Source organism: Clupea harengus, chromosome 11, assembly GCF_900700415.2.
Source record: "Clupea harengus chromosome 11, Ch_v2.0.2, whole genome shotgun sequence".
Classification (NCBI taxonomy): Eukaryota; Metazoa; Chordata; class Actinopteri; order Clupeiformes; family Clupeidae; genus Clupea; species Clupea harengus.
The window spans coordinates 7424932-7452026 of record NC_045162.1 but is presented as its reverse complement, the minus strand read 5'-3'; the positions used below and the strand labels follow the sequence as shown (position 1 = coordinate 7452026).

The 27095-nt window shown below is 40.1% G+C and overlaps 2 protein-coding genes and 1 long non-coding RNA gene across 4 annotated transcripts; 2 read left to right on the top strand and 1 right to left on the bottom strand.

The window, feature by feature from the left end:
• The first annotated feature begins 4864 nt into the window (after window positions 1–4864).
• LOC116222388 lies at window positions 4865–7104 on the top strand. The gene is made up of 4 exons (XR_004164617.2): window positions 4865–5147; window positions 5694–5819; window positions 5908–6041; window positions 6180–7104. It is a non-coding gene; the product is annotated as an uncharacterized LOC116222388 (long non-coding RNA).
• Window positions 7105–10636: 3532 nt separating this feature from the next.
• On the top strand, window positions 10637–12092 carry LOC122133314 (cornifelin-like). Of its 2 annotated transcripts, none has more exons than XM_042709242.1 (4): window positions 10637–10791; window positions 11460–11561; window positions 11686–11822; window positions 11924–12092. In XM_042709242.1, the coding sequence occupies exons 1-4, from the start codon at window positions 10737–10739 to the stop codon at window positions 12020–12022; spliced, it is 393 nt and encodes a 130-aa protein (XP_042565176.1). In that variant the 5' UTR covers window positions 10637–10736; the 3' UTR covers window positions 12023–12092. The 2 variants fall into 2 exon arrangements, with proteins under 2 accessions (XP_042565176.1, XP_042565177.1); XM_042709243.1 differs by lacking the exon at window positions 10637–10791 and adding an exon at window positions 10948–11206.
• An 8194-nt stretch (window positions 12093–20286) lies between these two features.
• Window positions 20287–26186, bottom strand: LOC105891760 (sulfotransferase 2B1-like). The gene is made up of 6 exons (XM_012817940.3): window positions 25943–26186; window positions 22787–22995; window positions 21143–21269; window positions 20960–21054; window positions 20660–20840; window positions 20287–20575 (listed from the first exon to the last, which is right to left on the bottom strand). Exons 1-6 carry the CDS (start codon window positions 26073–26075, stop codon window positions 20445–20447), a joined length of 876 nt encoding a protein of 291 aa, XP_012673394.2. The 5' UTR covers window positions 26076–26186; the 3' UTR covers window positions 20287–20444.
• Between the last annotated feature and the right edge of the window lie 909 nt (window positions 26187–27095).

Sequence of the window (27095 nt, the reverse complement as noted above, 5' to 3'; positions counted from 1 at the left end):
TCAAAGGTTTTTGATAAAACCGGAAATTGCGGAAAATCTATATAACCGGCCATAGTGTGTGTTGAATTCGTCTTGATCCAGGGAATCCAATGGTACCTCATTTTTGAAAATCGGTCAAACGGTTCAAAAGTTACAGTGTTAACAAAAGTCCAACTTTGACCCGTTGGTGGCGCTAGTGTGGTCTAGTGGGAGACATGAAACTTGTTGTGAGTGAAGAAGGGACTGTCCTTAATGAGTGTGCCAAATTTCAGAAAAAGTTACCATACGGTTCTAGGGGCTGCCATTGACTTCAATGGCACAAGAATAATAATAATACCTACAATAACAATAGGTTAAGGTAACTAAGCTAAACTGAACTAAACTGAAAATAAAAGCAGAGTATCTCTTAATAAAAGACCCGACATCCAGGTGTTAGATGGTGATCTGGAAAGTATTAACTGAGTTACAAATGAAACAGAACTGCATCCAGTAAATTGTAGAGTCCCTAAATTAAACTAAGTGAATACAGACGTCAGGAATGGAGGTGATGTTTCTTGCCCAGATCCTTCTCGAAGACTGTCCTTGAAATTCCAACATTATAATACTATAGAAGATTCTAGTCCCACAAGATCGGCCACTAAAGGAAACTACAACAGAGATATGAAGGCCTCAGCTCCTTCCTTAAGTTGAAGTTAACAGAAGCTAACAGCCCCTCAGCATGGCCTTGTGACCTCTCCACCCGTATCTATAACTCACTCTGACAAGAGCACATGTGAAGAACATCTTTAGTCTTTCAGTGTATTCCCTCATGGTCACATTAACCTAGAAGTACACTGAACATGAGGTCGAAACTTCCACCACCCCCGACCAGTGTTCCCCTAGAGAAAAGCACGGGACAGAGAGAGCTAGGAGAGACTGGAACTGACGTTTGCTTAAAATAGGCTGTGTGCATTCCACATATTCACAAACTCTACTTGAGAAAACTGCTCAGTAGGTTGGTTTGATGTGAAGAAGCTAATATTACCCAAGACTTTTGGGGCCTGTTATCAAGGTTGTATTCTGCATAAATGTGCGACAGGGAAAATAGTTACCATCTTGTGACAAACATGAGCTCAGCTGATCCCGTCTTCTTTAGTCATGGACACTGCAAAAGCAACACGCCAGGTGGGAGGGGCCTGTTTTAGCATCACATGGGCAACAGTGACTCAAATGCTGATTATTCATCAATAGTGTATGAAATCCTATGGAAGGACAAACCATACACCTCGCCATATGCACAACAAATTGGCAAATTGCATTCTCCATGACCAAAACAAGATGGCACAAAATCTCATGGACCCATGCACTTGCTAACATCAGCATACTATTTCCATGAATCTGAAGAACCCCAGAAGAATGAGGTCTAATCTGTCACCATCATTATTTCTCTACTCACTTTCTGAGACACACACAACAAGACTCTGCACTTACATGATATGGTTTTTCATCCCTCTGGAAAATCTGTGTTTTACAAGTGTTTGTACACCCCCCCCCCACCACCACATTTTCCAAGACCGATATCAAAACATCACAACACTTTCTCATGGACCATTACTCACGTTACAACAACATACTATTCCTGTAAATGTCTCCAAAAACAAACCCAAAAAGAGAGAAGTATACTACTACCATTTATCTCCTCAGGGTATGACACACACAAACACAAAAAATGCCAAATTTGCAGTTTGAGGCACTGAATTGTTTTGGCCACCATTGCAACATTTTTCCTAATAAAAATAACTGATGGAAATCCATATCTGAGTTCTCCTGTATAGGCCCCACAGAAAGGTATAACAGGTAAGACAGTTAGAGAAGAGTGAAAAAAATCTCAAAACTCAACCAAAACCAAAAAGGCAATGGCCACAGCTATTCTTCTCCACAAGAGATCAATGTTCCAATGAGTACAACTTTGCACCCTGATTTGTGGTTTGAAAACTCAACTTGATCCACTGAGTGTGATGAACATGATATTTCTGACCAAGTCCCAGTGGAGTCTAAACAAAGATGGGTTCTCTTAGCAATCAGACTGATGAGCAAATGAATAGCTTTTAGACACAGACTAGGCTACGCTGCAAGTTTGTCTACCTCAGATCAGTGAGATAAAAACAAAGCAAAACAAAAACAGCAGACAATGGAAGGAAGAGTAGAATGTTAATCACCAGCTTTTGTGTGCAAATGAAAAGATGACAGATTACGGATTTTTAGAAACATAATGGAAGTTGATTAACACAAGAATACATTTTGAATCTTAAACAATGAATGAGATGCCCATTTAAAATCACAACCACATCTAGCTCTAAAACATTCATGATGTTGTTAATATGTTACATTTCAGCAACCACACATTTTCTTGTAAGGAAATTATAGAACTTTCTGTGTGCCTGGAACACAATTCATACCTGATAAAGAATGACATCACACACAGCGTCTTATATTATGACCACTCATTTATCTCAGGAGGAGGCTGGAAACCGCCACCTGGGATATACAATAAAATGGCAGATAATGTTTGCTGTTGATAATATACTCTATTTCTCAAATAACTGTATAGTCTACACTACAGTATGGTTTCCACTGTTCTTTTCTATCGAGTGACATTTTCCATAAAAAGTAAGCATCGTTTACCATAAAGTGAACAGTGTGAATATTCAATAAAATGAAAGCAAATCACTGTTTTTCCATTCAGCAGGCCAACTGTTTATTCACTGGTCAAAGTATATTCTATGGTGAGGTTTATCAGACTATGGGACATGATGAAAATAAAAGAGAAAGGACTACTAGATTCTAGCCATGGCTTCACTGTGATTTTCAAATCCAGAGGCTCAAATTCCCCACATTCCCCTTATAAAGTAAATGTTAAGATCTTCACTTCACATACTGTAAAGCTCCGTAATCTCAGAATAGCCATATTAAATAAACAGTGCAGGTCAGGGCCGGGGCATTGGCCATGCAGCATATTCCAACACTAACAGTGGAGCAGCAGGCCACGTTACAGGCTTTTCCCACATTTCACTGAGTGTGTATGTGTTTATGAGTGTTTATTTGTTTGTTTCTTATTCGTACTAACATTGTCTGGCTCTGGTGAAATCGGGGCCATTTTTTTTTTTTACCACTTTAGCTGACTTCTTTGTTTGTTTATTTTGTCTCCATTTGGGGATTGGATAGTAACAATTCATGGATGTTCAGGAGAAGCCTACTTCCTGAGTGCAGAGGTATTAATAGATGTGATTTGAATATTCCTTTCCATTGGACCCAAAAGCACATTTTGACAATACCTTTTGTGAAGGCCCTATTCAGGATGAAACCAAAACATAAACTAATCTGCTGCTGTTTGGTAGGGACAAAAGAAAACAATCATTACATTGATGCAGATGATTGTCATGGAGAGATATACTGCCTTGGCTAAATGCCTTAATTTGAACGTAAATGACACATATCTTTTCAAGATGTAAGATGAGCCCTTTATCTTCCTCTGCTATAGAGTTCTTGCATGATAAGCTTGCATGATGATTCAGTGGCACTGTCATACATGGCCTCAGGCACCAGAGTAGAACCACAGCTGTGTCCTCTGAATGATGTAAAGCATCCCTCTAACCCTCCAACATCTATCAGCAAGCGTTTCTTTGCATCTTTCCTCCTTTCGGCTCTCCTCGAGTCTGTCCCTGGAGCACAGACACTGATACAATTAAATGCTGACCCTTTGTACCAGCAGGGACCGAGAATGGGGTAGTCGCCCACATCCTCTGGAACACCCACAACGCCATGCTTCTGGGATGACCACAGGGTCTTTCAGGGACATCTCAAAGACATTACTTAGATGTGTCCCTGTCGACCGAGTGCCATGTTACTGATTATTTACAGATTGCCACTGTCAACGTAAGGTCTGATCTGCTGCTATCAGCTTCCATGCACTCAAAAGCTCTGATCATAAAAGTTGAGGGTAAAAACCTTCAAGAGTAAGTGCTGATTAACTGATACTAAGGCAGATATACTGGAGCAAACAACCTCTTGGATAAAAACAGACTATGACTGTTACTCTGTTGGAGGTATAATCATATATAATAGGCTAGCCCAAATCCATCTATGCCATCCCCACCTGAGGGATCATGATGTCAGTTTCTGAATGTACAGTACTTTAAATGAAGCTGCCTTACTGTTCGGCATCACTCACTCACTCCACCCCAAGTGTCTCGGTTCTGGTCGTCAGCAATTACACAAAAATTGCAGGAAGTCAATTTGTGTTATCTGTACATAGGGAGGCTGCAGCTGGTAGATCAGAACCCTACGAAAGTCACGTACGGCCAGACAGCCGCGGGTGAAATGCCCTCAGAGGAGAACAATGCACGCACACACACACTCATGCAGCTGCACATGTGCAAATATGCGAGCACACACACTCACAAACACAGACACGCACGCACACACACACACACACACACAAACACATATTTAAGAAATATCTAAGCAAAGCAGTATAGAAATACACACAAACAAGAGGTCACCTGAATGTCCAACGAATTTACCAGTCATTTTGGGAATATCAATACCTGTGTTGTACTGTGTGACGCAAGTCTCTGAACGCTTCTCTTTGCTCATTTATATACCATACAACCAAGCATCTTTTTTTTCTACAGAGGAAAAAAAAAACAATCTGAAAGTTAGTTCGCCATGCTTACTAAAACAAATTGAGGAGCGATAAAATGGGTGTCAAGGCTCTAAAAAGGAATAAAACACAAACACCCCAGTTCCCATAAGGATCACGAGTAAGCTGACCACGTAGACATGATGGAGATGAGTGAGGTCTACAATGTGTCATCTGATAAACAAAACTGATACATTGAATCAGTTACATTTAAAGACTGCTAGATTTTCCTTGTTGATTTTATCATAAGACAAAAAAGTGAGATCTGACTAAAGTAACAAGTAATCAGATCTGGAATAGTTATTTGTAATTGTGTGAATGCTAATTGTTTCACACAACCATAACAAATGTTTGGAGAAGGGGTTAATGTTAATGCTTGTTTGTGCATTGTATCTTGTCACCTTGACAACAAGAATCTCGACATTGGAAGAGAATCATTTGAAGCCAACAAATTCATCTGTCCGGTCCTTTGGCCTTTGATATATAGGTGAAGTATGATATACAAAATATATAGACACAAGCAATTATTTCTGTATTGTACATAGAACACTCAATAATGATGTACAATATGCAGATAATCAATTAATGGTGTTATATAATACTGTAGGTAGATTTACAATGAATGTTTAAGGCTAACGTTGATTCACGTTAAACATCTGTCAACTATCTTCAGGATGAGTAGCTAGGGAGGTTGTGATAAAATGTTAGAAAACAGAATGCCATCTAACATCCCTTATTCCCGTTGAAAACACCATAAGGAAGCTTTCAAAGGACATTCTAACTTAACTCTTAACATAACGTTAACGTTAGCAAGTGCTGGGTAACTAACGTTAGCTAACCAATTCCTATCATATGGATAGCTTAGCTAATGTTAACTAACCATTCCTACCTTACCGTTTTCTATGCCATCTTAAGAAGGTTAACCATTTACCATGAATATCTCAACTAACTTACCAAAAGCTCGGTAGCTATTAGCTTGCAGACCTTGCTTGACCGACATAACCTGACGTTAACCACAACTTTCGTTCCTTAGGTAACTGAAGTCCCACAATGTGCAACGTACTTGGCGATAACGTTACAACAAACCAACCCAGAGGCCCAGCTGAGAAGATAGCATGGAGTTCAGAATTGAGCGCCTGCTGCGATGATACAACTATGTGTGAGGAGGCCTTCGCCTTGCATATCCATATGTCTGATATATTTCCCTTCTGATTGGGGTAGTTAACATCTTTCTTTTTCTCTTCCAGGCTGCGCTTCCTTCTGTTGCACGCGTTTAATGACCGGTGCGTTGGCAGAGCAGTATGGCGAAGGGTTCGCTGTTGGGCTAATGAACTCCCTCCCAGCGTTAAGAAGTGAGATGCGAGAGAGATACAATATAAAGGTAGGTTCATGGTTGATTTACATTAGCGTTATTGGTAGAAATTGCTCGTATGGTTGTTAACATTATTTTAAGCCTATTTGCATTCCAATAGTTTTAATTATTGTTAAATTAATGTAATCAGTGTTTTTGATTTTACAGGGAAGCCTATGTCACGATTGGGGTGTAGGTGTTTGCTGTGGACCTTGTGGCCTTGTACAAATGGCCAAAGAGGTTAATAAGAGGCGCCCATACTGAGACGCTCCTGGTCGTGTACCGGAATGAAAATAAAATGTCTCTAAAAAAAATTCCCCTGTTTTTTGTTGGTTTCTTCAATCACCGTTACAGTTTGCAGGTTCAGGCCAGGTTAATGAGCCGTTCCCGTGTAAAAACACATAAATACACACAAACAATAGGGTCACCTAAATGTCCAACGGATTTAGTCATTTTGGGGATATTGTGATGTCCGCAACAGTGTCACCTTTGTGTTTTTGGTAATTGTATTTCATTTTGATAATACTGTTTTCCTTGAATACAAGGTCATGTATTTTATTTTGGAAAAAAATGGTGCTAAAGAAACAAAATAATTTCTGTGGTTTTAAAATGTTTCTTTCCTAAGTAGATGGACTTGTTGTACTTGCTCCATACCAGCAGGGGGAAGAGTCGCGTAGCGATCTCCTCTGCGTTCGTTGTGCACGTTCAACTTATAACTGCAGAAAACTCGAAAGCATCGACACGCTGTTGCCCTGCCTTGTCATTTCTTTCCTGTATATAGGCTATTATCTGTTAGCTCGGTGCCGCCGCTGCGGTACCCGTTATAATATCAATGCCTGTACTGTATGGTGTGACACAAGTATCTGAACGCTTCTCTTTGCTCATTTATATGCAGTCTCTCGATATAACCAAGCATCTTTTTTTCTACAGACTAAAAAAAAATCTGAAAGTTACAACAAACACTCCAGTACCCATAAGGATCACGAGTAAACTGACCACGTAGACATGGAGATGAGTGATGTCTACAATGTGTCATCTGATAAACACAACTGATACATTGAATTAGTTACATTTAAATACTGTTCTTCAGCTGTCTGCTAGATTTTCCTTGTTGATTTTATCATAAAACAAAAAAGTGATCTGACAAAAGTAACTAGTAGTAATCAGATCTGGAATAGTTATTTGTAATTGTGTGAATGCTAATTGTTTCACACAACCATAAACAATGTTTGGAGAGGGGGTTAATGTTAATGCTTGTCTGTGCATTGTATCTCGTCACCTTGACAACAAGAATCTCGACATTGGAGAGAATTATTTGAAGCCAACAAATTCATCTGTCTAGTCCTTTGGCCTTTGATATATAGGCACAATAAGCAATTATTTCAGTATTGTACATAGAACACTCAATAATGGTGTACAATATGCAGATAATCAATTCAGTTTTGAACACTCTATCTCACTCTATCAGTTTAAAATGATAAAGATGTAACAAGAGCTGTTAGGGGGAGTCCCACAGCCCTGTATAAGTAGCCAGACTACGCCACTCTGGGGATTTCACCCAGAGGATATTAAACTAAGGTTCAATTAGGCACACCAGCCTTTGGAACACAGGTTCAAACACACCACACAAGAGTCGTGAATCCCATAATCTGTTGTTTATTAGAAAAATAACTGAAGTATGACAAGTATGCTTGCCCAGGAAGAGGTGGACCTAGAAAGACTGGAGACAGGTTAGTCCAAAAGTAGAAAACGTTTATTTTTACAAGTTTAGTTTTTAAGATCAGAGCCCAGACAGCACTGTGAAATTACTATGGGCAAACACACTAGGGAAGGGAATGACGCAAAATTAATGGAAACCAAAGCCATAACAGGCAGGGGCTTACCTTAAGGGCGAGGCAGCTAACTGGGAGGTGTGAGGCAGGCTAACTGGGAGGTGTACGCCAGGGTTCACACCAACCTTGTGAGAATAAGCATACACACACCACATGGAAAGTGACCAGCGTGACACAGCGACCACACTGGATTAGTTATCAGCTTTGAGCACTGACGGGACTCCACCACCAGGTGATTAGCCCCCCTCCAGGATAGCCCAATGCCTGTTTAAACAAACAAAAAGGGACAAAGAAAATATGAAAGCCAGTTGACCCCAGGCAGTGGCATTAGGGGCACTGCCCCACCAGATCCAGATGGCGCTGTGGTGCAGAAAGCTCCATACATCTGTGCTTTGTGGCAAAATGTATCTTATTTTATTTAATATGCAAAGTAGTGATTCAATTGTAAATGTGAGTACTGTTTTGGAGTAATTTGATTTGTGTGTTTCTGTGTTTGTGCTCTGTGAAATGCTGCCTGTTCTCCACTGTCCCCCCCTTTCTGGGGCAGCGCTGCAAACATAAGACTGTTGCTATGGAAACACCAATGCATGTGAGCAACACAGGCCAAAGTTTACATTGGGAGATGGGGCAGTTTTAGATGTGCCCCACGAAATCTGCCTAGCAACCCGTGACAAAGAAAAAATAAATCATACAGATCGTACTCAGACAGATCTACGCCACTAACGTTACTGCTCGTTAGCTATCGCTAGTTTTCTACTGTTTTGGAACCAGCCTCCATGTTTCAAGTTGCAGCCTGAAATCATTTCTGTTTATAAGACAACATTTTATGTAAGTTTTGTTCATTTAGCATAATTTGTTGCTGTTATTTGGTTCAGTTTTGCCTTTCACTTCATGTTGTATGTGTGTGCCACAAGCTTGATAAAGCATGCAAGTTGTTGCTGTATTATAAGCAACATCTTTGTGTCGCGCTGAGAACTGAAGCATGTGAAATGTAATTGAAATAGGATTTCTGCTCCCTGCCGGCACTCAAAATGCAGCCCATAGCCTATGCCTACCAGGGCATATAGGCAAATTGCTTATATAATAATATAGTAATCAACTAGCTATATTTTTGTGATGATGACATGACATCATACAAAATTGCCCCACCAGAAATTTCGGGCTAAAATCGCCACTGACCCCAGCTATAGGGCAAATACACACACACACCACAGGAAGCTACTGGCACATTAACAGTCTCCCCTCTCACAGGATACCTGTGTTAAACAAAAATGCAAATAAACTACACACATACAAACAAAACGCAGAAGCAAACACGTGCTGGGCACAACTGCCCTTACTGAAAACGACAGACCAAAGCAAGAGCAAAGGAATAGGAAACTAAGAAATACGTCAACATGGACAGAGACAAGCCATTAGGCTACAAGACAAAAAGGCGAGAAAAACCCCCCACCAAAACAAACTCGCAAAAACAAGAAAAGACCAAGACAAGACAGCAGCTCGTGTGGTGAATCCAACCCTCCACTAGGCTGGGTCGCGTCTACAGAACACAAATGATAATTAGAAAACAAACAATCAATGTAAAATGATGCCAATGGAAAGATCTAACTAGATACCCATGGTACTCCGAAGACACTGGCTGCCGAGGGAACACAAGTCCTCACTATCGCAAAACATAAAACTTAATATAGATACGAATTTGAAGACCAGGTCTGCTTACCTGTTCAAAAAGGAGCATACCTGGAACTAGAGCGAATGGAGAGAGTTCTCGAGGTCAGCGAAGGAGGAGAGGACCACAACCCCAGGCTACAATAAAGGACTACGTAAGTCCACAGGGTAATCTTTAAAATTCTACGCAACTAGCGAGATGCGAAGAAAATCTACCGAGGGAGAAACGGGATGCCACACTGGACAGGAGGTAGCGGTTCACAAGCTCAGACACCGCAACAAACTTGCAGGCCTTTATAGCCACACCCAAGCAGTGCCCACTAATTAAGTAATTGTTGATTAGGTGGAGCTAAATGAGTACCGTAACATAAGACAAGAATGGGCGAATCCAACCCCCTACACAGACTAGATATGAGCTATGATCAAAATATAATATTGCTGGACCCCATCTGAGCGGAAGTTCTTCGGCACAAAACTGCAAGATTAAACTTTGCTAAAGAACAAGAAAAGAAGACTGATGAGTACTGGAAACACATTATTTGGTTAAACACATTATTTCGGATAAGATAGGGTCCTACATGTTTGGCTGAACCTGGCCAGGACTACCACAGTGAATGCACAGTCCCAGGGGCGTAACTATAGGGGGTGCAGCAGGTGCGGCTGAATATCTGCGCAGGGGGAGGGGGCGTGGTGGCGGCGGCGGTTACAAACATGGGGTACGGGACTGTAAAATGTTTGGGAACCACTGCCTTACGCCACTGACTAGGGCCTGTCATAATAGCCTGCACCTGGGCCTACGTAACTACATTACGCCACTGCACAGTCCTGACAGTGAAGCATGGATGTGGGAATGTGCTGATATGGGGCTGAATGAGCGCAAAAAGTGTTGGGGAGATGACATTTATAGGTGGCACTATGAATGACTGGATATACCAAAACATTGGCTGACAAGATGATTCCCAGTCTCCAGAGGCTTGGCAGAAGAGGAATATTCCAGCATGAAAACGATCCAAAACACAACCGAAATCACACAAGAGTTTCTAACGAAGTAAAAAATGGAAAACTATGACGTGGCCAGGTATGTCGCGTGATGTAAATCCAATAGAAAACCTTTGGGGTATTTTAAAGAGAAAGGTAGAGCATCACAACCCATTCAGGAAAGAATGGCTACACATCTCTCCAGAAATGTGTGCAACAATGGTATTCTCCATGTCGTCACAAATAAATGTGGACATACGAAATATTGAAAAAATTAAAGGTTTCAATCTCAGCAGTAAAAGGTGTGTTAACTTTTGTTACATTGAGCTTTGCGATTACTGTGAGATTATATCGTTTTTAATCATTTGACATTTAAGTGATATTGCACAGGGGTGTCCTCACACTCAAAGCACATTGTGTCTATGTATACCATATTAAATATGCTATATAAATAAACTTGAACTTGAACTTGAACCTGAACTATACTGTGTGTAAGCGTATTCAGGTCTACCAAGTATTTTACATTCCGCATCTTCTTTAAAAACAAACATGCACCAACTAGATGTTAATACATTCTAGAATTTTCCATTTGCTTTATTTGAAACTTAGCTAGAACATACACCATCCAAAGGACTACGGTAGGGCAACTGTTTCTATCTTAAACGTCGTTGTTTACTAACTAACCAATTAAGAAGATGCAGAACCCCAGAAAAGGAGGTAAATTAAATTCTTATTCACTAACTTACAGTGTCTGTGGTGTTGTTATTATAAGGCTAACTTCATATTTAGGATCGCGAACTAGCTAGCTAACGTTAGCTGTGATAGCTAGCTAGCGAACACCACAAAACATATCAGCGTGCATACTTTGGCTAGTAATACATAGCTAGCAAAGTTAACATTATACTACTGGTATGTAGCCTTAGCTCTATGTTATTAAAAGCTGAATAATCACTGTCTTTCTTCCTTCAAGCACCTCCAAACTCGCCTGTTTCACGACAACCAACGTCACAGCGAGCTCAGCCGTCAAGATGGTCAACAAAGATGCTGGATTGCTGCATGGACATGCCAGTCTGTTAGTGTAACGTTAGTGTTACTTGGAGATGTTATCATAATAGTTATTAGATGAAAAGAAAGAGGTTGAGCATACCTTAGTATTAGCTGGTCATCGATATAACACACCCTTCCCCTATTGCCAGGTCTCTGCGGTTGCTGTTGTGGTCCTATATTGGCCTGTCAACTCGCTAAGAAATATGGAGAATGTTGCTGTCAGCCCATGCTGCCAGGGGGTTTGGGAATGCTGCGTGCAAGTATGAGGCAAAGATATAACATTGAGGCAAGTTTCTACAAGATGTGTCAAAGATTTCGCCTAAATAACTGCCACACAGTTAGACTAATACATACAGCCAGCTACAATGTCACATTTTTTCTTTTCAGGGTAATCTCTTGGATGACACTATGGTGGCCTACTTTTTCGGACCATGCACCCTCTGTCAGATGGCGCGAGAGTACAAATTACAATCTCGAAAAATGTGAAGAGTTGGTTTCCCTTGACTGAGGCTTTTCATTGTCGCGTTGAATAAAAATGGACAGAGGCTTCTCTATACTTGCTCTTTATAATTGCATTTCCAAACGTGTTACACCCACCACCATAGCACAGTCCACAACACAATTTCCAGTTAAACCTAAAATGTCTTAGCACATCAATTTCAGGCAAGGGAAAATCCATGTTCTCATGGGTAAGAGCTTTTTATTCAGAATATATTAATTTAGAACCTCTGTATGCTCACAAGTTTGTCATGTCTGTCTAGCGTTCTTGCCAGCTGACTTGGCATTAGGTTGACAAAGATTCACCAAAACCGCATTTTTGGTTGAGATTTAATTCAATTAATTCTAATAACTGCACTACAAAAATAGAGGATATGTTTTAATCGGAATGCTGTTGCAAAAACTGCAAAACTGCAAATGCAAAACAGTGTTCTTCAAGTGTGTATATACAGTCCTGTGATGTACAGTCAAGAGTCTGCACACCCCTTTCACCTTCTCCACATGTTATTACGTTAGACATATTCTTCAATAGATTGAGTTCATTTCTGTCTCAAAATTCTACACAAAATAGCCCATAATGACAAAGTGAAAACATGTTTTTAGACATTTGTGCTAATTTATTAAAAATCTAAATGTAAAATATCATATGTACACAAGTGTGCCCACCGATACTGCTTGAGATGTTTCTACAACTTAATTTGAGTCCACCTGTGATAAATTCAATTGATTGGACATGATTGGGGATTGCCAACACCTGCCTATATAAGGTCCCACAGTTGACAGTGCATGTCAGAGCAAACTCCAAGCCATGGGGTCAAAGGAATTATCTGCACACCTCAGAAACAGGATTGTGTCTTATTGTGATTGTGTGTTATCAATAACAAAGGTGCGTCCAGAGCCACAGTGGATATAACGTTAACGCCTCTGGGGGGTATGCCCGCAACAGCTCGGCAAAGGTGGACAGTATTCACAGCTGAGACTGGCAGCTGTAGAGGAGTACTTCAAAAGTTCAAAGGTTGAATATTGAAGGGCCTTCATGATGAGCCACACAGAAACTCAACACAAACTGAGCCTGACAGAAACGGCAGCAGTCACAATCAGTCAGATGTGTCGATGAAGGGAGTTGCACAAGCACAGCCTCAGCCTGGCAGTCAACCTCAGCCTCAGAAATCCATGGCTAGTATGAGGGGTTCTAGTATAGTCAGACAGCATAGTAGAACAGCAGCAATACAGGTCGTCGGTGTTTCGTTATTAACAGGTTGACTAGATAGGCAGCCTAGCCTGGGGTTATCTCTTTAGCCCAATGGAGTACAGATAAGTCTCAGGTATGATAACGTTAGGTAACCGCACTAATGATTATTATTATATGATTACGACATTATTATATGATATTCTCCCATCTAGAAACAGAAATCAACTACTTTCAAAGTGAAGGGCATGTCATGATATGTGGAGATCTAAATTCTAGAACTGGGGAGAGACCTGACTTTGTTAGCTCACAAGGTGATCATTTCATCACAGGAGACAACATCAATTTCCCCCTTTATTCTCCCAGACAGAACTATGACAAGTCCACAAATGCACACAGAAAGGAAATACTGCAGCTCTGTCGAAGTCTGGGTCTGTACATTGTCAATGGTAGAGTAAGGGGTGACTTCCGTGGTCGTTACACCTATAACTCAGCTCTTGGCAGTAGTACCGTGGACTACACCTTCACAGATTTGAACTTCACCTTTCTGACCACAGTCAAATAACAGTCTATCTTAACAGAGCGGAGACCCCTAAGATCTACAAAAGGCCTGGAAAAATGTACAACATCACACCCAGTTATTTATTTGGGGTACAGACAGCTCTGAAGGTCAATAGGTCACCTAGAAGTACAGTCACTCCTGGACTCGTCCTTTTCTGCAAACTACCTACATGGCAATGAAGGCACCAGCCTGGCTGTATGCCACCTAAACAACATATTTGACCATGTGGCTCAAATCTCAAATTTTCCCACAACAAAAAACTAAAACAATAAAATGCAATCAGACAATTGGATAGACTCTGAAGGCAAAAAACTGAGAAAAAAAAAACTGAGAGTATCAAACCAAAAAACACCCGCAACCAGACAACCAAAAGATACGCAGTTTATATAATGAATGCCTCAAGAATTATAAGTATACAATAAGATCAAAGAAAAATGCGTATATACAGAACCAGCTGAAAGATATTGAGGAATCTATCGATTCAAACAAATTTTGGGACAACTGGAACCAAAAAGGCCCAAAGATAGTTTAGCAATTGAGAACGGTGATATATGAAATGTCAACAGCAACCTGGGAAACGTTTTTTGCAGCTTAATCAACACCAGAGTAGTTGAGTACCTCACAGAACATAATATTTTACATAAAAGTCCAATTGGATTCCTCCCAAACAATCGGACAACAGACCATATTCTCATGCTGAACACTCTAATGGTAAGTTCGTAAACCAAAATAAAAGCCAAATTTTCGCCTTTGTGGATTTCTAAAAGGCATTTGACTACCTCTGGCATAGAGGTCTACTATGGAGTGGGAGGAAAAGTGTACAATATAGTACAATCCATGTATTCAAACAGTAAGCGCTGTGTGAAAATAAGAGAGAAAAGGACATCATTATTTTGTCAAAGGAGGGGAGTACGGCAAGGCTGTAGCCTAAGTCCCACACTATTTAATATCTACATCAATGAATTGGCAAACACAATACAGCATTCCGCAGGCCCAGGACTTGCACTGCAAGACACAGTGGTCAAGTGTTTACTTTTTGCTGACAGCCTTGTTCTGCTGTCACCATCCAAAGAGGGCTTGAAACACCACATGGACATATTGGCAAACTTTTGCCAGTCGTAGGCCCTAAAAATTAATCCTAAAAAGACCGAAGTCCGTGTCTTTAGAAAACGTTCCTGGCTACAGGGAAACACTGATAACTTTAAAATAGGCAACACCAACAATTGATCAAACATGCAACTACCTTTTTTTCGGTATCACCCCCACCTCAACAGGAAACTTTGGCATGGCTGTGAAGGAACTCAAAGAAAAGGCAAAAAGAGCATTCTACGCCAACAAAAGATCAATTCAATTAGATTTACCAATTACAATTTGGCTTAAACTATTCAAAACAGTAATTTAACCAATTGCACTGTATGGCTGTGAGGTGTGGGATCCAGCAACAAAAGGCGACTTTTCAAATTGGGACAAACATCCAACCGAAGCCCTGCATGCAGAGTTCTGCAAAAGCATCCTCCGTGTACAGAGGAAGACCCCCAATAATGCAGGGCAGAATTAGGCCAATATCCCCTAATTATTGATATTCAAAAAAGAGCTGTCAAATTTGGGCAACATTTAAAAATGAGCGACCACTCACTCCACTACCAAGCACTGAAATGCCAAGAGCTGAATATAGGGTGGAGCCCCCTTACCCAACTTGTCCTGAAATCTCATCGCTGAGGCTCAGGACAATGACTCAGTAGCCAGAAAAAATTAGACCCAACCAAATTACAAACACTGAAAAAGAAAATTATATTACCTATTGGAAAGAATTACAATGTTATTTGGCCCTAAAATGTGAATACTCAACAGCTACTTACCTGAGTACAGTAAAACACACAAAACTCAGGAAAACCTTGACAATGTAATTCGCCATCGAAAGAGGCAGATTCGGCCAATCTAACTGCTAAATATGTAGCAGCCTGCCATAACCTGAGGGACAGCCAGTAAGGCCACAAATACCAACAACCAATATGAACAAAATGCCAAACTAACTGTATGTTTGTTGTTGTTTTTAGAATAATCTATTGTTGTTTTGACTCATTATTATTTTTATTGTTTTTTTTTTCTTAATCAATTCTGTTCATTATATTTGTCCTTGTATGTGTGTATGTAATTTGTGTAATATGTATGTGTTAGATCAGCTTTGGCAATAGTGTTCCAAAACATTCATGCCAATAAAGCTTCTTTGAATTGAATTGAGAGTGAGAGAGCGAGAATGAGAGAGAGAGAGAGAGAGGGAGAGAGAGGGAGAGAGCATGGGTTACAGGGCTTGTCATTGCTGGCATCTGGTGGTAGCTGCTAGCTAGCTAACTCACTAAGGCAGGACTTAAACGGTATAGGAATACGATATAGGAAGCTTTTTCAAAAAGAAAAACGAAGCGCAGGTGATGCTAGAGGGAAGGGAGATGGGATGTTGCTGACCATCTGGGCAAGAGCAAGGTGAAGGAGAATGAAAGGATGAGAAAAGTTCACACTCAACTTTAATATCTCCCAGTTTAAAGTCCATCTCCAGACAGCACTCTTTACAGGCCCATTAACTTCAGTTTATTGAACAATGGCTGAGGTTGTGTTTTCTGACACTCAAACAGTATAATTTCTGTCTATAAAAACTTTTCAAATGGTTCCTCCATAATTTACGAGTTTTATGGGTGACCTATGGCAATATCATGGCTGTGCGACCTTACATAAGAATGCTTTCATGTGGAGAAGCGGTCTGATGTTGTAGATGTTCATGTGAGTCATACAGACAACAGGCCATGTGTCTTTAGGTTCACTGTTTCTGTCTCAAACTGTATGAAAATAATGCATTTAGCTGCCAAAATAAATTTAAAAATCCCAGGGAAGTAGGCCTATGCCCCCAGACCTTTTCTATAGGTCTGGGCTAAGCCCTGAATGTTTTGAGCTACTAGCAACGTTCCTGCTCTTAGTTTAGGTTGGATTGTTGTGGTTAACTGTATATGTTTGTGAAAGAAACATTTTAAAGGTTTATAGTTCCCTGTGGTTTTTTTTTCATCACAGAGCTGTGGTAATACTGTTAATCTGGATCACCTCATAACATGTTAATCTTAAACAAGGATGACTACTATTTCATCATACATGATGCATCATAGCTTTTTGCTTGCTGCCAGGGCTCCATGTCGTGCAGAAGGTGTCCATTTTTTATTTTTAGTCCACCGCTGGTCAGCAGAAATGTTTAGATGGCACAAATCAAATTGATGTTCTGTGAATATCTGCACCCAGGAGGACATAGCCCAGAGCTTCACACTCCCTCACTGGGTTGTCTTCTTAATGACATACTGTGCAAAGTGTAAAGATTCAAAACACTTTTCATGGACGGTGGTAGACTACCATATGATCACATAGAGACACTTTGACAAGCGTGATATTTTGGTGCGTTAGCGCCATCTAGTGGGGATCCTATGTCATTGTTTTTACAAAGGAAAGCTGCTGCCTCCTGGTCATATTTTTTCTTGGCCTCCTAAAATAAAACATACATGCAATTGTAAGCAGTGGCAGATGGTTACCTCTACTTCCTGTTCACGGCATGGTAACTTCTCAAAGCATGTATATCTGTCATTGAGGGCTTTTTCCAAACTAGCCCCCACACCCTTTCCCTACCCACTTTCGCTCTGTTTGCGGGTTCACGTGGAGGGTCCGCCACATTAAGAGCCATCCCAATCCAATTAGCGGGGAGTGGAAGTGGGTTATAAGGCCCTACATCAGCGTGCCTGAACGAGTCTGCAGCGATACAGGCTTGGCAAGCATGTGCAACAGTGTCTGTACAGCACCTTAACTCTACCTGTCAGTTGTTTTTCTAGCATTTACAACAGAGTCATTTACAACATATCGCTGCACTCAACATTAGCAGCAAATGCAGTAAAAACACTGAATATCGAAATTAAGTAGACTTAGGCCAACATAATAATGTGTTATTAATGATGTATCCTATAGCGTAGGCCAGACCGCATGAAGCCTATTTTTGATTAGAATGTAGGCCTACCGGTAGGCTATCAGAATCAGGTTTTATCGGCCAAGTAAGTTGGCACAAACAACTATCTGGAATCTCTTACAGAAGCATTGTGATCGCTTTAATTGACGTATATGACCATATGTCAAGCGTCATGTCAGAGTCTAGCGTACATAACGTTTCTGACATTAGGGCTCTGGGACTACTAGTTGTTTTTAAATGTTTTTTTTTTTTTACTATTTTGCAGACAGTTAGGACGATTCTGTAATAGCTAAATTTCTATCCTAAAATAAAAAAATTGAGATAAAGATAAAAGATAAAATTAAGAAACATGTTTCTCTAATACAGTTGGTGGAACAAACTGCCTAGCACCACCAGAGCAGGGGCGTCCCTCTCTACCTTTTGAAGACCCAACTCTTCAGAGAGCACCTCCCCTCCTAACTGGCACTTCAACTAGTGCTTAACTTGCACTTACAGCAGTTACATTCCTGCACTTTTTCTTTTTCTTTTCTTTTTTTTGTCTTTCTATTTCTTATGTAAAGTAGTATTTATTGTTACACTAGGTCTCTATTGCTTGTAGCTTGACTGTTCTCTTCCTTGTACGTCGCTTTGGACAAAAGCGTCTGCTAAATGACAAACAAATAAATTATGCCCAGATAAGATGGTGATTACTTTAACAGTAATATGCAATTTACCTGCTTTTTGTAACACACATTTACATTTAGTCATTTAGCAGACGCTTTTATCCAAAGCGACGTACAAGGGAGAGAACAATCAAGCTACGAGCAATAGAGACCTAGTGTGACAATAAATACTATTTTACATAAGAAATAGAAAAAAGTGCAGGAATGTTACTACTGTAAGTGCAAGTAAAGTACTAGTAGAAGTGCAAGTACAATAACAATACCAAGTACAATAACTGAGCAAACAACCTTTGCCTTGGAGGAGAAGAAAGTGGGAGGCATGAGGTGATATGGCATATGGGACACCATGGCTCTTGGCGAGGGCTTGTTGTTTAGAACTAAGGCAGCACGTTTTTCCTCTAGCCAAGGAACTCTGTCCCAGTTGGGTATTGTATGGACAGGGGTTAAGTCTCCACCATTCAGGATCAAAGGAAGTATTTCTTGCATCCAGATTGTACCTATAGAAGCAAAATCCATTCATAAAAACATAGCCTTCAATAAATATCACGTTGAACATGGCTTTTCAGGGTTATGTGCAGATTTTTGTCTCTGCTATCTTGGGCATCTTAGAACAGACATGTATATACATGAATACAAATTATTTTCCTGTCTGTTCATCTACCACGCCTCCCTCAAATAGAAATGAAATTGAAAAGCTATTCTTTAGTGACATATTCAACACACGTACATATTCATTTGCCCAGTGAAAGAATTTTACATTTAAAATATTCTTGAACCATTTTGTGCAAAATCTGTACTCTTTCTGTCACAACGTGCAGAATATGCCAGCAGGAATTCGATTTAAAAGGACTATAAATGCTGTAATGTTTTAAGTTATCTTTTGAGAAAACAATTATCCTGCAAAGTTCCAGCCTCATAACATCCACGTCTTACCAGATTTAGGATATGTAACGGCGATAACGTCGTCATCTCTCATGTTAAATCCCTCAAAGTATTGAAAACTGTCCATGGAATGTGTCTCCTTAGGGCAGAGAAGACCATGGTATATTGTATATTTTTCGTCTTTTTGCATCTTGGATAGGTCGGTTGCAGATGTGATGAATGAAGACTGACGGTTAAATGCACGATGGTTAAACGAAAAAAAAGAAGGTTGTAGTATTTAACTTTCTGAAGAAATCTTCTAGAAGCAGCGCACGGCGTAGGCTGCCAAAGGCTACTGACGCTGCTTACGTCAAGTGAGGACTAATGCAGGGATGTCAGGCAACACTAATCACATTTCTCTGTGCTGAAGGTGCATTGGATGTAAGGGCTATTTCTGAATAGCCGTCATAGTTGTCCAACAAAGTAGACTAATTGACTCCATTGAGTCAAACGGAGATTTTGATTTGATGCAATCAAGTTTAGCAGGAAATGAAGCAGGAAAACGATTGGGGGGTTCCGGTGTTGTCACCCCAGAGAACGTTTTTACCATGACAACTGTCCCTTGAACTGGCCCTTTTCAAGCATTTTGGGATAAAAATCTGATAATCATAGCGCTCCCCAGTGGTCAAATGAAGCAGCATGTATGCACCACCTCAAGAAGGAGTCCTGACTGAGTCCATATACCAAGTTTTGTGGCATCAAAGAGTTGCTGAGATGTGATCTTTCTGTCAGCATCATCAATTGCAGTTCAAAGACAGTGGGCGGATTTACAGATAAATTACCTTAAATACCTGCTTTATCATGTTTGATTTTAATAAAAAATAATGTATGAAAGATTAATTGAATAACATTGAAATCCTTACTTTTCAATATGTAGTGTGGGTAATATGCAGATACAAAGAAATGACCACACATTTTCACACAATATTTGTCTTTCATACAATCTTTACCAAGTAACATTTACACACACTGTGCCATGAATCGTGACCAGAGTGGAAGAATATGTACTCTTAATAATGTACTTTTAATTACTCTTAGTAATTAAAATGAGAGAATGACTGGGAATGAGTTTCCTTGAGACCTTGTCATACAGCTACAGGTTGGTCTTCATCCCAGGGAAACTGAATGTTACTTCCCCTCATCTCGTCTTTAATGGCAGCTGAGAATTTCTCTTCCTGCTCAGGGCTGAAATGGTTTTTCCAGTCCCCTGAAATGCCTGTAAGTGAAGGAAAAAACATGTAAAATAAATACTGTTAAGGTAAAAAAAAAGTTTTTCTTTTTCTTTTCTGTCTGCCATTACCTTTACGAAGGAAAGCTGACTTCTTGCTATCCATCAGCTCTTGTGGCACCAGTGAGTAGTTGGACATGGCATTGGTCTTCATAGTGTTGAAACTGCAATGACTGACCACCTGTTCCAGAGTCTCCTCGCTCATCTTTTGACCAAGGAAGTCAGAAAAGCGCCTAACAACTCCTTTTAGGTCCTGGAGGAAAAATGTAAGATATAAGTTATTGTACGATTACGATGGCATGTAGACACAAATAAAGATCAATAATACATACAAATGAATACATAATACCAAATGTGTAGCAAGTGTCGTACCTCAATCATATCTTCATAGGTGACATATAGAATTCTGTCTCCCAGATCTGTGAGTCTCCAGCTCCTAACGTGGTTTGTCCACTTTCCAAACATCACTTCAATGGAACAAGCAGGACAAGTTGAACCACTTTCTTCCATCAATATTTCTCTCTTATCTTATCTTGGGTAAATAACATATCTCACCTTTCCCTGCGAGAAACTTATCCAGAAACTCTTCGAACAACCCAGGATCACCAAGGCAACTGGCCATTTGATGGAAAAAGAAAGATGAGACCACAACATCTTTAGGGTTGCGTGCCACATATATGACCTGAGAAGGAGAATATATAGGTTTTTCATAAAGTTTGTTTAAAATTAGAGTGTGTTGTGGTATTATGGTAGTTATTTCCACAAAGGTAAAGTCAGACCACACATTCAAAGTGGGCAATGAGTAGGCAGTGAGAGTCTTGAAACGTCGGAATCTCTTCCTTTAGCCGTTATATGGAGTGGCATGGAGTCTAGCAGCGTCTGAATCCACAACTAGCCTATTGCAGTGCTGTGACGGTGACAGAAATTATTTTTTGCAAAATTTCAAGCAATCATGTGAAGCATACATTTTGTGTAAAATAAGCATTGACTGTGTCTATTATAAAACTGTCAGCACTAACCACAAAAATCTGCCTAAATCACTCTCCTCTCATTTTCCACACGCCAACAAAATGAACAGTAATATTCACTGCACATTAAGCTGTGTGTCGCTTTGGCCTGTATTATCATTTTACTGTTGAATACAAACAACGGCCTATAGTTTAAGAATGAGAAGAATACGCATACTGTATGTAGATTATAACAGACACCAACTCCCCCGCAAAGGTACAGCTCAGCCTGGTAAAAAACGATTCTCTTCAAGTTCTAACGTAAGGCCAAATCTGTCTGCCAAGAATGCCTCTCATCCAGAGAGACTGCAATATTCCTGTACAAACAGTGTCCTACAAGTTTGGCACCAAAGCAATTGTGATAAAGAGGGGGAACCAAGCATGATAGAACACAGCCAATAGCCCCTTTAGAACAATAGATTATATCTGCAATTGTTGGTACTATATAGTGCAAATATAGTGTCATTTTAGGTAAAGGTAATTTTGGACTGTAATGTAGCTGTGATGATGTGCTGTTTTATAAATTCTCCCGCAAACCAGTTAGTCAAGTCTTACCCTGTTGACTATTTATATACTTTCTATGAAAATGTTAACATTAACTGACTTACCCACAGCCTGTTGTCAAGGCTGTTTGGTGAAGGTAGAATGTATAACCCCAGGATGCAAAAAGCATTTCATTAACAAACACCTTGTATTCATAAAGTGTGATTCATATAGCCTAAAATAAATAAATAGTGTTTTATATAGCCTAAAATTAATAAAAAATAGAAATAGAAATACATTTGATAAAAAAACAACAACAATATTAACGTAAATAAAAACAAATAGCCAAGTTGGCACGAACTGCTGTAACTGCTGAGAAATCGGTTGGAATGGAGGAATACACAAAGTAAGCTCCATGCGTGCAGATTATTTTGCCTTCATTCATGTAATTATCTACTCTATGATCTGATGACCCATTAAGTTGTTTTGACCTGTTTGCAACACCAGGGGGCAGTAAATGGAATATGATTTTGTTCAGAGGAGGTTGGAGTAGAATGCATCAACCTAAATCACTCTCCCAGAACCTGTAACTCACGAGTACATCTTTAACAAAGTGAACAATAAAACTATTCTCTGTACTTACTTTAGTTTATGCACCGTTTACGGAATATTATTGTGTTGGAGGTTGGAGTAGAATTAGCATCATTACCTTGGCTTTAGAAGAGAAGAATGAGGGAGGCATTAACTCATAAGGCATGTGTGACACCATCAGTCTTGGCTGGGTCATTTTATCCATGACTAGAGCAGCTCGTGTTTCCTCCAGCCAAGGAACTCGGTCCCAGTTTGGGATTGTCTTCACCGGGGTAAAGTCCCCTCCATTAAGGATCAGAGGCAGAATCTCCTGCATCCACGTGGTGCCTGACAAAAAGACAGTACATCTCAGAAAGGGAAAGTATAAACAGTCTTTTAACTGAGGGGTCAACTGCAAATGCTCAAGTCATCTAAGTAGTTAATATTAAAATAGTCTTAAACTTTTGCCATCATCATTAAACAGGACAAGTTTTCCATTTTGGGACTGGCATCATAGTCTTAGCACTGCTTAGTGTCATTTGTCTATTGTTGTTAAGAGAGATCAGTCTCCAAATGTAATGGCAATGACATGAAATCAATGTTGAACTTGATATTCATGGTCCTTTAACAAACGTTTGGATTATAGTAATAATAGTGATAGTAATAATAATTAGTAAAGATTAGTAAAAATAGTGATTCTTTCACATTCCTGGGACTTTGCACATAGTACAGACAAAGTAAAGTCGTGAAAGTCTTTTATGATAGTCTTCTATTGGGATCTTGAAATATAACTGCATGAAGTTGAACTAATACAAATGTAGAGGCAAAGTCAGACACTGAAAATATGAAAAACATGTTTCTTGTCTTAAATAAAACCAAGTCAAATGTTTTTAAATGTCTCCACTAAAGACTACGTAAGGAGTTGATGGCTGAAATGACTGAATACTCCAGGCCTTTGATTGTTCTACGACGTAGCAAATCAGACCCTGCTACCACCCTGATAACACATGTTGACAAAGAAGCTGAAATAATGTTGCTTCTCTTTGTGCTTGTGCAAATCGGCACCTGACTTCACCTGACTTTTCCAGATATCTTGTGTGAGGGATACTAATACCCCCTCTCCTCCCCCCTGACCACTGTGTTTCATCTTATTCTGCAGTGGCGTATGTGTATAAGGTCCAGCGGATCACTATGTTTGTTATACTAACATGTGCCTTTGGGAGAGGAACAGACAACTAAGACTTCCCTCCATACACCGAACCCCTCCCTGTGTTTTATCATGGTATAAAACGAGACGCATCGCAGTGCGGCGTGTAATATGACCGCTGCAGAAAGTGAGAGAATGAGCAAGAATTAACTGAAAGATATAACTAAGTAATTTCATTCCATTTCAAGAAAAGTGTGTGATCATGAATGGTGACGCTTCTGGCAACAACAGAATAAATAGTTGTATATCTTTTTCTGAGTGAAAATGAAAGGAACTATAGTTTGTGTATGTGGCAGCTGTACACTGATATGCTGGTGTGAAGCAGTACCCGTGAGTAACGTTTTTGAGACCTGTGTAGAGTGTAGGGTCTTCTGTGTAGAATATGAGCATGAGTGTGACTTTATAACAGATCTTTGTAGCTGTTAGGTAAAAAATTCACTTAAGTTACCTCAGGACTCCCGAGTTGCATATAAGTATATTTATTCAACAACAACAACAAGCTTGTTGGGCTCACCCACGTCCTGGCAGGCCAGAGAGAGGCACGGGCCCCCTCTCAGACAGAGAGAGAGCCCAGGCTCACTCCCTGACTGCAGCAGACGAGAGAGAAGCAAAATTAAACATCACACAAGGTTTATATACAGTAGATAGAAGTTAGCGTTCTCTGACGCCAAAACAATTTGTCAGCAGGGATAACCACCTGGTGGGTCTCTGACATCCGAGGTCATCTTACTATGCTTTCTGTCATGCAAGGATGTCAGTTTTACACAAGGTCGAAAGAAGCACAGTTCGACCCTTCTTATTACCTCTGACCCAAACATGCTCTTACACATATGCAGACAAAGTGGAGTCTGCACCTAATAATCTAAGTACTATACACACAGAAACACAGAAAAGCCATGTTCCTGCTTACATAAGCACATGATTCATACAAGGAAATTATTAATACAAGGTACTTGATGAATAAGTCATTAACAGTGTTTTGAAATGAATTATATCAGTAGCGTGTTGTGCACCTGGGTGTTGGTGGAATAGGTGGTTCGCATTGCTGCCTTCCAACCTGGGTCGGATTCTTGGCCATGCCTATGTAAGTTCCTTTGGATAAAAGCATCTGTTAAATAACGGACCCTTATCTTTAAAATAACCCCTTGTTTAGAAATCAGTTTGGTTCATTGGAAATCTGAAATAGTTTATCCCCCTCAAACCTGAGACAGGAGTCTTTCTCCCCTACACTACCTTTTTATTCTTACAGTTACAGGCTGTCTTTTCCCTCTATAACTTAGAATTAAAGGTCGTTTTTGCTCCTCTCCTGTCAGTATCCTCTGTGTTTCTGTCCTCCTGTATAAAATGAGGCACCACCTCTTGAACAATTGCAGTATATAACATTGTTAATAAAACTGAAATGTCAGAGGTTGTGTGTTATCTCAAATAACCTCATCGCTGTAATGATCTTGGTGTTTTTCTTTGGTTCATGCCCAGAAGCATGTCAGCCATTCTAGTATTTACAATGACACAGATCTCAAGTCTCCTCGGTTATGATTAATTAGATGTCATGTCAGACATTATAGCATTTACAATGACACAGACCTCAAGTCCACGGTTATAATGAATGATGATGGCCGTAGTCTGGGCCAGGGCATAGATCACTGCCAAGCTGTTCTTTGTGTTATTGTGTTATTGCACATCCTCAAATCTGACAGCACTCAGAAATAATACACCCTAGGGTCTCTTATTTGCTCTCCAAACATGTGCAGTTAGTTTTAAGCTTTCCCTGAGCACAGTTGTGGAACCACTCAAAACAACCTTTTCATGCGTTAAGACAACATTTAATACCTCAGAACATTATTGCGAAATCCTTATTGCGTGAAACTGACCTCAGTGCACACTGCCTACAAACCAGAGATCAAACTGAATTAAAATAATTGTTCAATCATCTTTTATGTGTTACGGGAACAGCCAAGAGTAAAGCAGCGTAGGTTATCTAGGTTGACACAGTCGACAGTACTAACTGCACATTTATCCATTAACTTACCTGACTTTGGGCTAGAAAGTAGTCGACACTAGTAACTGCACATTTATCCATTAACCTACCTGACTTTGGGTAAGTGATGGCGAACACATCATCATCTTTGACCTGAAATTTCTCAAAATATTCCAGACTGTCTTCAGAGTGAGATATTGTTGGAAGCAGCAGCCCATGGTAGGTCAGATACTTGCATTCCATGTTGAAACTTCACCGAACGCATCTGTGTGTGTGGGATAGTAGTGACTCTGGTGAGCCTGCCTCTTCTCTGTCCGTGTGTATGTGGGTGAGCAGCTATCTCTGAGCGTGGGTATGAGACAAACAAAATGGCAAGCTAATTTTCAGCATTGCTTTTAATATAATTGAGATGGTGCTGTTATATCAGTTGGATGTCTTCACCAAAACCTACTCCATTCTCAAAATAACATCACATTTTAGAGTGTTTATTACAAAAACAAGCCAGTTTATTAGTGCAATTAAAGCCTGGTAACTTAGACGTGTTCTCAAGATGAGCCGGATTTCCAAGCTATTTACTCACAAGCAGCCAAAACTCTGATTTGATAGACAGATGTGCAGCTTCCTTCACTGTTCCCAGAGGTGCTGGACTTAGTAAAGAAGACAACATTCATATATGCATATCCCTGAAACCAATGCATTCAGCAGCCCCCACATGGAATGAGTGCCAGTTGGGATTTGCAAGATTTGTAGCTAAATGTTAGAGAAAGTAAACACATTTCAAGAAAATGCTGCACGTGAAACAACAAGTTATTCCCTATTCCGGTCATTTTTTCCTCAAACTTTTCCCCCTGAGACTTCACAAACAGCTGCAGTGGCTCCTGATAAGTTCAGCGTGCCAGGCTTTCCACCAACTCCCACTGCCTCGGTTGCTGTGAACCAGAGCGATGAAGAGGAGGAGGGAACAGAGGGAAACACGAGACGTACGTAGGCCGAAAGCAATAATTACTTTTGTGCATGAACTGATGGTTAATCTAAGAGAACAACTTAAAAAACTGTAGACTTCCGATAAGAAAGAGAGGTTAGGCCTACTGCGGAGTGTGGTGACATTGTTACTAACAAGTACACATCGTTGCTCCACCATTTGAGGCATCTGCTGACATCTTTGCATACTTCCTACAAGTATGCTAAGAAATGTAAACCTCTTACGAAATGTAACTGATGGTCCATTGCCTCGCTGGAACCTATCATGTTTAGGGCCGCCAC

What these genes read in the sequence shown, in the direction of transcription:
- LOC122133314 (XM_042709242.1), top strand. Translation starts at nt 10,737, where the DNA reads ATGTGGACATACGAAATATTGAAAAAATTAAAGGTTTCAATCTCAGCA. An exon ending in TTCAATCTCAGCAGTAAAAG is followed by an intron (nt 10,792 to 11,459) that starts GTGTGTTAACTT and finishes TCTTCCTTCAAG; the next exon opens with CACCTCCAAACTCGCCTGTT. An exon ending in GGCAAAGATATAACATTGAG is followed by an intron (nt 11,823 to 11,923) that starts GCAAGTTTCTAC and finishes TTTTCTTTTCAG; the next exon opens with GGTAATCTCTTGGATGACAC.
- LOC105891760 (XM_012817940.3), bottom strand. Translation starts at nt 26,075, where the DNA reads ATGGAATGCAAGTATCTGACCTACCATGGGCTGCTGCTTCCAACAATA. An exon ending in CATCACTTACCCAAAGTCAG is followed by an intron (nt 22,996 to 25,942) that starts GTAGGTTAATGG and finishes TCTTTTTGTCAG; the next exon opens with GCACCACGTGGATGCAGGAG. An exon ending in GTCAGCTTTCCTTCGTAAAG is followed by an intron (nt 20,576 to 20,659) that starts GTAATGGCAGAC and finishes CTTCACTTACAG; the next exon opens with GCATTTCAGGGGACTGGAAA.